The 11,305-nt window shown below is 39.2% G+C and overlaps 1 protein-coding gene across 1 annotated transcript in view; it reads left to right on the top strand.

Moving 5' to 3' along the window:
• Positions 1–8,659: 8,659 nt before the first annotated feature.
• Positions 8,660–11,305, top strand: part of LOC125304240 (AP2-associated protein kinase 1-like) — a 60,009-nt gene continuing 57,363 nt past the window's right edge. The window contains 1 exon segment of the mRNA XM_048258326.1: positions 8,660–10,201. Within this exon segment, the coding sequence (XP_048114283.1) occupies positions 10,045–10,201 (157 nt within the window). The 5' untranslated portion in view covers positions 8,660–10,044.

The raw sequence follows: 11,305 nt of genomic DNA, 5'->3' as shown, positions 1-11,305 counted from the left end.
AAAGAAATATTCCAAAAGTTTCCATCATTTGGCAAACCACCCACGGGTATTTGGTAACTCACACCATTCACCTTTTCACCATTCACCTTCTATCACAATGCCTTCTATGTATGCACAATGTCTCAGAGCAGACACAATGTCTCCAGGCAACCTTGCCCAATCATAAAATCCTTGCTCTGCCATGGGATAGTATGGACTTACGAACTGAATTAGCAAGGAGAACAGTAGCTATATATAGCTTACATTGACGGTATTCAAATTACATTTTTCATTATTGTTACATATCATGATGGGAGAGTATTATTAAAAATGTTACAAGTATGCAAATGCATATGTTTACGGGCATTTAGGTTTTACTGTGTTGTTTTGTTGTAAAGACATGCAAGGCATTCTGGGCCATGTAATGAACAGTGGTCGGCAGCACTCCATAGGCTACGTATTAATATGAATAGGTGTTTCTGTAAACCTAGGGACAATAAACAGCTATCTCTGTTACAAAAAATCGAGCTGGTAATCGCTCATTGAAGAGGGTACTATGATAAAAAGATTGTTTTCCTAAAAGCATGGAGTTGACGAAAAGAATAAACAATCAATGTCATGTTAATGTTAAATAGCCTAGAACTATCTGAACGCTAGGTGGCAACGTTGTATTACATTTCACTAGTGTAGCCTACTTGAAATACGATTGTGAGATTCCCAAGTAAGGAAGGTGCAAATATTATGTAATTTATCATGGGAAATTATTGGAAATGTTATTTCTTGTTTATTCTAATTGCAAACCACACACATCCATTCGGAATCACACGTACACATTTAATACTGAAAGACTATAATTTCGTTTATTTGATGTTGCCTTAGCAACACAGCCTTCAGAGCAAAGATTCTAGAACAGGGCGCAGAGAGACACGCTTTGAGTTTGTGGCCAAGAACCTAAAATATCGGTTTCCATGTGCTGGATGGTGTCGTCCCTTTATGAAAGTAAGTGTTTTATACAGTTAACGTTACAGACATAATGAGTCATGTTGTAGTGGTCAACATAAATGTGCCCCTTCTGTTATTAGAATGCTAAGCGGAGAAGCATGCTAAGCAGAGATTTAGTATCATTAAATTCTTGTGTGGCTAGCTATAGGGAGAAGGAGATGTAGTGCTATGTTGCTAATTGGGATTTATGTTGTTTAGCGTAATGCCATGGTCATTTGATATGAGATGCTTGCACTCGTGAACCCCCACGATGTAACTTTAGGACTGCTATTTTTTTTTTTTTTACTAACAGTAATTCACGAAGCACTTTAGCCCTAAAAGTAGCACCTACGTCTGTGACGGCTTAAAATAAGTGGCAAGGACTCCTAACGCGATGTTTTGAAATGCGTCTACTATTGTCTACAGGAGCTTCCAATCGCGAGGGAACTTGCATTGTAGGCATAACTAAGGGATGCAATAACACCACCAACAACCAAAACTAGCCTACTCATTGTCAACATGTACATGAAATGTAACGTTTCATGTGGATCGAATTAAAATGTTTTCTTTGCAAACGTAAGCATAGGCATAGGTGGCAGATTAATTTATTAATGCTGCTGTGAATCACGTAAGCCAATGAAGTGGCCACTTCTTAATGGGACCCACTGTATGGAAGTGGGATAAGTAAAATAGAGATGTTTTAAATAAGATAAGGTTAATCAGAATTCTACGATATGCCTGCTTGACAACGGCAGAGATAGAACTGGCCTTTTGGCCATAGCAACCAAAGATCTGAGCTGTGTTGCAATGTGAGGCAAAGTATAGAAAGGTGATGAAACATACAGAGACAGGTCAAGAAATATAGTGCAATGTAGACAGTAGTATACAGTTGATTTACAGACGGTGGTTTAGAGTAATATGAAGTATTCCTTTATTCTGAGATAGGCTACATCAATAGGCTCTCAAAACAACCCCAGGCTCACAAAACAATCCCAAACAGACATACGGTCTTTATAGAGCAAATCCATATAGATTATTTGTCAAATAAACCAGTAAAACATAATTTGTGGGATGGAATATATAACATTCACACTCATAGCTCATATTTTTTAAAATAAATCAGTGAAAAAGTATCCTGACAAACAAGTAGCTTTTAATGCCTTGGTCATATTTCATAATTTCAATTCCTCTGTAGGTTACCTGATAGCCCAGTTTGAGAGGCTTAAGACCGCGTGACATTATTTATTTTTGCAGCCAATCACTGCTGTCATTTTATTTTATTGATTTGATCTCAGTCATAGAAGCTAAATTCGAAGGCAGGCCAAAGGTAAAATCCAATGAATCACATTCAACCCGCAAGCCAATAGTTGAATAGCCCTCTCCTAGAGCTTTTGGGATATTGCCACTGCTCCAACACTGAAAGGCACCGTTACAATGCCTGGATCAAGCCAGGTTCAGCATAGCGTATGCCACTGTCTGCTCACGTTGCTGACCGGACCATGGCAAGCACACTTTCGCAGTTCCCGCCGGAAATGCAGTCTAGTTAATTTCACAATCTTCTAAACAGGCATCAACACATGCTTCTTATAAACAATAATAAAAGGTAATTTACCACAACATGTCGCAAAGACAAATATGAGTAGCCGTGTGTGTGTGAGAGTGTGTGTGTGTGATAGTTTTTAGGGGACAGTGAAGAAAAACGGCCATAGGCCACCTCTTGAGCAACTGTCAATCACAGTCTCCACTAGAGGGCCCATTTTCTCCAGTCCTTGTGACCGCAACTGAATGGTTGGCAAATCACCATCAGCCAGTCACACCCTATAGACCCTTTCAACAATAAAAACAAAAACAATGCTTGAACGTTCTATTTGGTTCCCAATCTACTTCCTCTGCATTAAGATAACATATGGAATGTTAAAACGGAAGCCTTGTGGGGCCAACTATGATGCTGATAATGGAACTCTCTTGAAAGGGTCTATACATACAGTCGGCATCTAGTCATTATCGTCGTTATCGCCCCCTAGTTGCCGTGGTTACCGTGGCTAAAACGTCCCCAAAGGGGGAAAATATTAGTTTCAATTGCATGTAATCTAATGGAGGTGCACCGGCTTGAGGACAGAAAACACCTATAAAAATATTAAATCTTTTAGCAAACATCAATAAACGGCACAAATACGTTTGAACTGAGAGTTATCTGTGTGTCAACAAGGTTAAGGGTAACATTAAGTTCCCTCATTTAGCTAATTCCAGTTAAACGGCCAGAACTGTCTCGAGTGTACTCATTGTAGAACTGCATTCAATGGCCGGACTGTGTAGCTCGGTTTAGCAAGCCAAGCCTTTTGCCGTAACACCACATACTCATAAGTTGCATCTTAATCTATTCTCACATGAATGCACATTCCCTACAATGTCTGTGGGAATAGTTTTAACAAGTAATGCGTACCAGTTGGTTATGTTACACTGACGATATAAAGTTAGCCAGTTAGCAACCTAATGATACTAATATAGCTTCCAGAGAAATGTGTCGTCAACATTGGGCAATCGAGGGTAAATTAGGGTGTTAGCATACACTGGGCAGTTAAGTAAACACAATTCCTTTAAATTATTGTGTTCAGAAACAAGCAGAACTCCACCTGAATGTAAAACGAATGTATAAAGTCTAAATGCTAGTGAGTTCGCCCATTGACTTCCATTGTGTGATGTTAGCATGCTTTCCCCCTCATAGGGAGCGGTAAACCTTTCCGAATGTCTTAACCGACTGTATGTATAGTTACATCAGCCATACAACATTCAACAGGTAGAAATGTTAAGCCCTATATGATTTCATATATAACAATGCAATATGTCCTTCCCCACAACAACAACAATGTTGATGTTTGTTAGCATGTTGTATCAGGGCCCCCTATAAGTAACTTGATTTAACCTCAGGATTGGAAAACGTTTCAAATATTATCGTAAATGGCATAGACTTTGCATTAACTTTTAAAATCATTGGTCCAGCCTAACCAATCACATTGTTCAGGGATCCCTAACACAACTTCCTTCTTCACCTAAACATTTACAAAACGAAACTGCAGTCAGGAAACAATATAGGCTATTTAGGCATAGCCTACCTTTGCTAGGCCTACATATTCACATTTTCACATTCTTCCGACTGCAATTTTTGAAACTAACGTCATTCTAACTTCTGATATAGCACCCTGGTGGCTGAAGGAAATGTCTGTATTTATGATTTTATTTGGATCCCCATTAGCTGATGCAGAAAACATCAGCTACTCTTCCTGGGGTCCACACACTACATATAACAAACAAAACATCAACATACAAGACAACAGATATGAAAACAAACAAAAGAAAGACAGGAAAAGAATGAATAACTAAACCATCAACACACAAAAACAGACAACAACAACAACAACAAAAGATAAGATGACAAAAAGGGAAAAGAATAAATGAGTAAACAAAAGTAAAATTCAGTAGTACATACTAGGATTCAGTGCAATCAGCCATGAGGTGTCGCTTTACTTGTTTTTTGAACCTAGCTTTATTCTGAAGAAGGGATGCTTTCAACCTCACAACTGTTAGCCAGGAGAGTTGGTCATGCATGTTATTTATGTTGGCTCTCTGAGTGCATTTAAGAGCAATCCTAGCTGATCTATTTTGTACCCTTTGAAGCTTCCCTAAATTTATTTTTGTGGTACCTGACCAGACCACCGAGCAGTAGTCTACTGTAGGTGTGACAGTACAAGGGTCTGCAGGACCTGTATGGTCAGATGAGGTGTTAAAAAAGAAGATATTTTTCTGAAAGCTACATATCTCTGGAGTATAAAGTGGTATAATAGCAAGTTGGATCTTGTAGCTTTGTGGCTGTACATGCCTTCAAAGTTGACCTCTGATTTGAAAAAAGGAAATTACGCCTATTGGCTTTTTTTGGTTAAACCACTCATAAGAGCCCAGAAAATAATCCAAACCTCATTATTACTGATGCATATGTGGTGTTTGATGTTGGCATACATATTTTGAATCATTATGTGATTTTGCCCTTCATTTTGGTTGATAAAATTCAAGATTTATGTGTAATAATGAGCAAATCTAAATCTAAAAATCAAAATTTCAGAGACACAACGTGTTGCAGCACTAATTGAAATGCCCACTACCTCATTAATCAATGTATTTATACCCTCCTACCTCCCAGCAGAGACTTGAAATACAAATGATTACATAGGTCTGCATTGCTATGCTATTTACTATTTGTAAATGTACTATTCGGAAACACCCCAAAATTCAGTAAATTAGTATTTTATTGAAACTACCCATAAGAGATATTCCAAGAGATCAAAACATGATGATTACCAATCACATATTACCTTTACATTCAAGGAATACCATATGAAAATTTTTCACATCACCACATGTACCCAGCTTAACATAAATATTATAATTTTATAATGTCCAGGGCACATGAAATACATACAGTAATTTCCTGTGTATTAGCCGTATTGTGTATAAGCCACAGGACAGTGTTTTATGCAAGTTAAAAGAAACAAAACCATATACCATATTAACTGCCCCTGTGTATTAACCTCATAGCTGAAGAAATTTTGCAAAATCAATGTAAAAGCTGCAGCTAATAGTTGGGAAATTATGGTAATTGCATCACAGGTGCTAAAATGATCTACATTATACATTTCAGTTGTACTTTGACTAGTAAGAATGTGGGAATGAGATGTAGATGAACTGGTTGGTGAAAATATTCATACTTCACACATTGTCATCATTATGTACTATTATTATTATTATTATTATTATTATTATTATTATTATTGTCTTTCATCTGATGTTAAAATCATTTCCATTGAAAAGAAATAATAACTATTTTCCAAGACTTGATCTACAAGTACAAAGTACATACATTTACAACAGTTTTAAAAATTCTACACAGTTAGATCTGATGAGACAGAAACTGAAATTGGATCAATCCATTTTCAGAGGAACATCAGTTCATTTGCATATCTACAGCAGGCAAAGCAACACAAGAGGTTAGGGATGATCTGATTCAGGCTCATACTACAGGCAAAGATCATGACATAGAGGCTGGAGTCAGATACACCTAAGCACAAATTCCATGATACATTGACAAAGCAAAAACTAAAGACATTTACAGTACGAGCATGAGTCAAAAAAGAAAATACAGGCACATAGCAAGACCATCATGTTAAAGACTGGACATGAGATAAGTCTTTTGTCACCCTCTTGGACCTTAACCATGATCATTGGCGACACCTGAGGGGACCCCAAGGAAAACCTCTAAAGCAGCACTTGCAAAGCATTTACAGAAACTTGCATCACTATCAGATAATCTTCCAGATGAATATAATACAGCAACAATCATTGATGGAATGTCTCTGGTCCAGAAGGTCAATAACAATGTCTCAACTTATGCAGACATTGCTGCTGCTATTCATAGCATGATCCATAAAGAGGCAAAGCAGAGGCAGATCATTTTTTAGATTAAATTAGATTAGATTTAACTTTATTGTCATTGTGCAGAGAACAAGTACAGAGACAACAAAATGCAGTTTGCGTCTAACCAGAAGTGCAAAAAAGCAGAAAGGTGCATTGTGATATACACAGTATAGGCAGGTGGTGCATAGACAGGACAAGAAATATAGTGCAGTGTAGACAGTAGTATACAGTAGGTGGTTTAGAGTAGCATAAATTAAATATAAATATGTGCAGTGTATTAGCAGTTACCTTATAAGAGCAGAATAAATATGGCTATGTACTGTAATATGAACAATGTATGAACAACATGTACAGGTATGTGCAATGTAGTGGTGGTACCATTATAGTAGTAGTAGTAAGAACAATATAGATATATGCAGTGTATTAACAGAATATATTACAGAAAAACTGAATAAATATGGATATTTAGTATGAACCATAGACAGATATGTACAGTATGTACAACTATGTGCAGTGTGGTAACAGTACCATTGTAGTGCAGAAACAGTAACATTACAATAGTATTAATAATAAGTGTATGTGCAGGATGAAAAGCAGTAGAATATGGCTATGTACAGTATAAGTGTAATTACAGTATGTACATTTGTAAATAAATAGATGGATGGGATAGATGGGTGGGATAGGGTAGTGCAGTTGTGAGGGGGGGCTAGGGGATGTCCGCCTCCTTGTTGTCCCTGTCAAGGTAACCATAGTCGTGGACACCTCAACAGGCACAGACAAGGAGGCATCAGGCGGGGGCGGGGCAGGGGGTGATGGAGGCTTAGTTCGTTGGATGTCACCGGGATGCAGAGCTAGAGTTCAGTAGGGTGACAGCCGCAGGAAAGAAGCTTCCTCTAAACCTGCTGGTTCGGATGCGGAGAGATCTGTAACGCCTCCCGGAGGAGAGTGGGGTGAACAGTCTGTGGTTAGGGTGAGAACAGTCTTTGATTATGCGCGCCTTACGCAAGCATCGCTTGCCCTGGATGGCCTCGATGGAGAGGAGTGAGGAACTGGTGATGTGTTGGGCAGTTTTCACCACCCTCTGCAATGCTTTCCGGTCGTGGGCAGAGCAGTTGCCATAGTGTGACAGTTGGTGAGGATGCTCTCGATGTTGCAGCGGTAGACGTTCACCAGGATCTGAAGAGACAGATGGACCTCAGAAAGAAGAGACGCTGGTGAGCCTTTTTGATCAGGGTAGAGGTGTTGAGGGTCCAAGAGAGGTCCTCAGAGATGTGGACACCCAGAAACTTGAAGCTGGTGACATGCTCCACCTCAGTCCTGTTGATGAGAATGGGTGTGTGTGTGCTAGCTTTAGACTTCCTGAAGTCCACAATGAGCTCTTTGGTCTTCTTGGTGTTGAGAGCCAGGTGATCAGTTTGGAGGGGATGATGGTGTTGAACGCTGAGCTGAAGTCAATGAATAGCATTCTTACATAGGTGTTGCTATTGTCAACGTGGGACAGGGCAGAGTGAAGTGCCATAGAGATGGCATCCTCTGTGCTCCTGTTCTGACGATGAATTCAATGAATAGATTAAAGATCCTTTGTACTCGTTTCAGCTACAATTTAAAAAACATTTGTACTGCAGACCTATGTATGTCATCATTTAACATTAATTTTAACTCGCAATTGAAAGTAAGGAAGGTAGAATAGTAATGATCAATAAGGTCTGCATTCAGGTATTGCCATATGTTGCTCTGAAAAATATGTATGCCAACATCAAACACCACATATGCATCAGTAATAATAAGATTTGGATTATTTTCTGGGCTCTTATGAGTGTTTTAACAAAAAAAGCCAATAGGCAGAATTTCCTTTTTTTTCAAATCAGAGGTCAAATTTGAAGGCCTGTACAGCCACAAAGCTACAAGATCTAACTTGCTATCATACCATTTTATACTCCAGAGATATAGCTTTCAGAAAAATATAGTGAGAATTTGCCTCCCCCAAGTGGTAGTGACGACCCCCTGTGGCTCATGGACTAAAGAGCAGTGGTCCTAAGAGCCCTGCGGAATTCCACATTGCCATTGTGTGTGTGTGCCACTGCGTGTGTTTGCCTTATATGTGTGCTTCTCTGTGTGAGTGTTTTCGCTTGTGAGTATAGGCTACAGATTTGATTTGGGAGGAAAGTGTGATACTAGCTCAGTTCTCTAGGTGGCGGTATACAAAAAAAAACCTTATTTGTCCTCAGCGAATGAAAACGAAGAAGGTCAAGAATTTCCTGTTACCAAATATCTTCATCATCAGAAATCTGTAACGGTTTTCAATGGAAATGGCCTTGACAGTGCGTTGAAATTGTATGGCAGAGGAACTCTCGGGTGGCATCGGACTTGATGCTCCGAAGAAGAGTCACAAGTGGTAGAATTTCTGCAGGACGGCCTTGGCTGTATGGATTATTGACATGCAATATTTTGACAGTGATTTGGATGCGCGCTAACGTTAGCAAACATTAGCTTATCCAGCTGTGATTTGGGCTACTTTATATAGGATAGCTAGCTAGCCAGCTAATAGATGTGGATAACAGCTACACGGATCTGACCGTTTACAGTAACGTTAATAACATAAGTCATATGTAAGGTCAAATGACTTTATTCTGTGGTATGAGCAACTCATGCATGCGTAATTAACGTTGCACAGCTTGCAAGTCTAACTAGCTAACATATCGCATAGCTAACATTGCAGTAATTGGGTTTACATAGCCCTCGGTAGTGATAGGGAACATTTACGTCCAGCGTTAACCGTTAGCTAACAAATTAAGCTAACGGTACTGTGCTCTGGTTTATCCAACATCATTGGGTTGTTTCTCGGTTATTATTGACACCAACTAGTAGTGATCTTGCTTGATCTCAGATAGCAATACGTACATCGCTGTTTTATGAACGCTGCGTAACGGATTATGTGCGCTCTTTCACTGAATGTGAGGCAGCGCTATTTTACTGAATGTGTTGCCTCAGTGAGAAGTGATTTATGTTAGGGAATCTGAGCGCAACCTACTAGCTAGCTAAGAGCGAATGCTAGGGGCCGCCTAAGATGTTTATTTTGATATCCTTGTAGCTGATGAGCTACCACTCTGTGGCTTGCTTGATAGCTTTTTTTCCATAGGGTAGGATGTTGACTATTAACTTGCTATTCTAAATACCGCACTCTATGTATCCAGCTGTTTTGAAATAGAAATGCAAATCCGGCGAACATTCGGTTTAGCGCACAAACTACATAGTACCACTTAATATCTAACGTTACCGAAATTGCCTGGCTGTCAATGTTGTCATCTTTGGCAGCTGCATGTTAATGTATGTTGCCGATCATTCATCTTGGATGTCAGACTAAGCTAAACTGATGAGTAAGCAAGCAAAGTGGCACCATATGGCAGAGTAAATTACAACGAGTAACTTGTTAATATTGCCCTTGTTTTTAACTAACATTAACTGATCAGTAGCCTGTAGGTAGTCAGCTATATAACACATAAACGAACGTTACTCCCATCAGTCAACTGCCCCGGGCTCATATCTTATTAAATCAAAGCCATTCTGGTGGCCTGGAAACCAAAGCTTTACGAAACCACTTGCTAAGAATTTATAATCATGAAGAAGTTCTTTGACTCTCGTCGAGAGCTGGTTAGTTCTGGGCCTGGCTCGGGTGGTGGTGGTGGTGGATCCAGCAGCGCTGGTGGCAACTTCATCGGACGCATGTTTACCATCGGACGTCATCAAGTCACAGTCGACGAAACACTAGCTGAAGGTGAGTTGTTCTCGGTGATTCTTATGCCATAAGTTCATCACGCTCTCAACGTCACACGTTGCAGATACGTTAACGATACATAAATACGGTGTTGATATTCGGACGTATTTCGGTCACATTTTGGTAAGAGTAGTAAATATGCTGTTAAATATTTTTTCATTTTCAAAAATTAAAAACATGATATGTGACAATATATATAAGTGTTTGTGCATGTGTAACTGAAATCTACGGACTTAGTTGCCAGTGACACTATCAAGGTAGTTGCTATAATAGTTAGCAACTTTTTCCCAAATAACAATTTGTTTTCCTCAGAATGATACAGATATGAAAGACCCCAGCCTTTATGTCCAAGTTCCCTTAACCACCGACTGTAACTGATCAACGCTGTCACACTTATTATTATATTCTAACATGAGTTCTCTCTACTTTGATTCCCATCAATTCTTTCACACAAACATATGTCACAGACCACTTGGAGGTGCAAATAATATCGGATTTTTGGTTGATTTGACCATCAGTTAACTTCGAAACAGGCACTTTACTTTGGATAGACAATAGTAATACATCATAGGAGTGATTAACGTCTAAAAATAGACTGGAGTAATTCAACATTTGACACTTCCGATATGTTTAGTGTCCTAAAGAAGTCAAATAGTGTGTTATAGTTGATAGCCAATGAGCCAGAAGTGAACACACATGGATGGCTATAAAAACTTTGCTTTCATTATAGGCCTACAACTAAACACAACATACTTTTATAACCCTTGAGCCAGCTCCTTATATGTGATCTCAATGGTGATGCAGCCTTCGTTTGCACCTCCAACAGCATGGCATACCTGGTTACTGCCCAAAAACGCCCTCAAATGCCCGTATGTTTGTGTGAAAGAATATGTTTAACCTCAACAGGCTGAGGGTGAAACAATATGCATAACAATGTTAAATGGCCATGGGCTAATAGAGTTGATTGGCAGGCATGCAAAACACAGTAAGCCCAAGTGAACGGCAGGGTCAAGTGAGGCGTCTTGTCCAACAGCTTTATAGTCAGCAAGCATAGCAGATTAAAGTGATAAATCCTTTTTGAAAATCCGTGGCGTGTGTGTGAGC

Source organism: Alosa alosa, chromosome 12, assembly GCF_017589495.1.
Source record: "Alosa alosa isolate M-15738 ecotype Scorff River chromosome 12, AALO_Geno_1.1, whole genome shotgun sequence".
In the NCBI taxonomy this organism is placed as follows: domain Eukaryota; kingdom Metazoa; phylum Chordata; class Actinopteri; order Clupeiformes; family Clupeidae; genus Alosa; species Alosa alosa.
The sequence above is the reverse complement of the archived record's forward strand: the minus strand, read 5'-3'. Positions and strand labels throughout refer to the sequence as shown.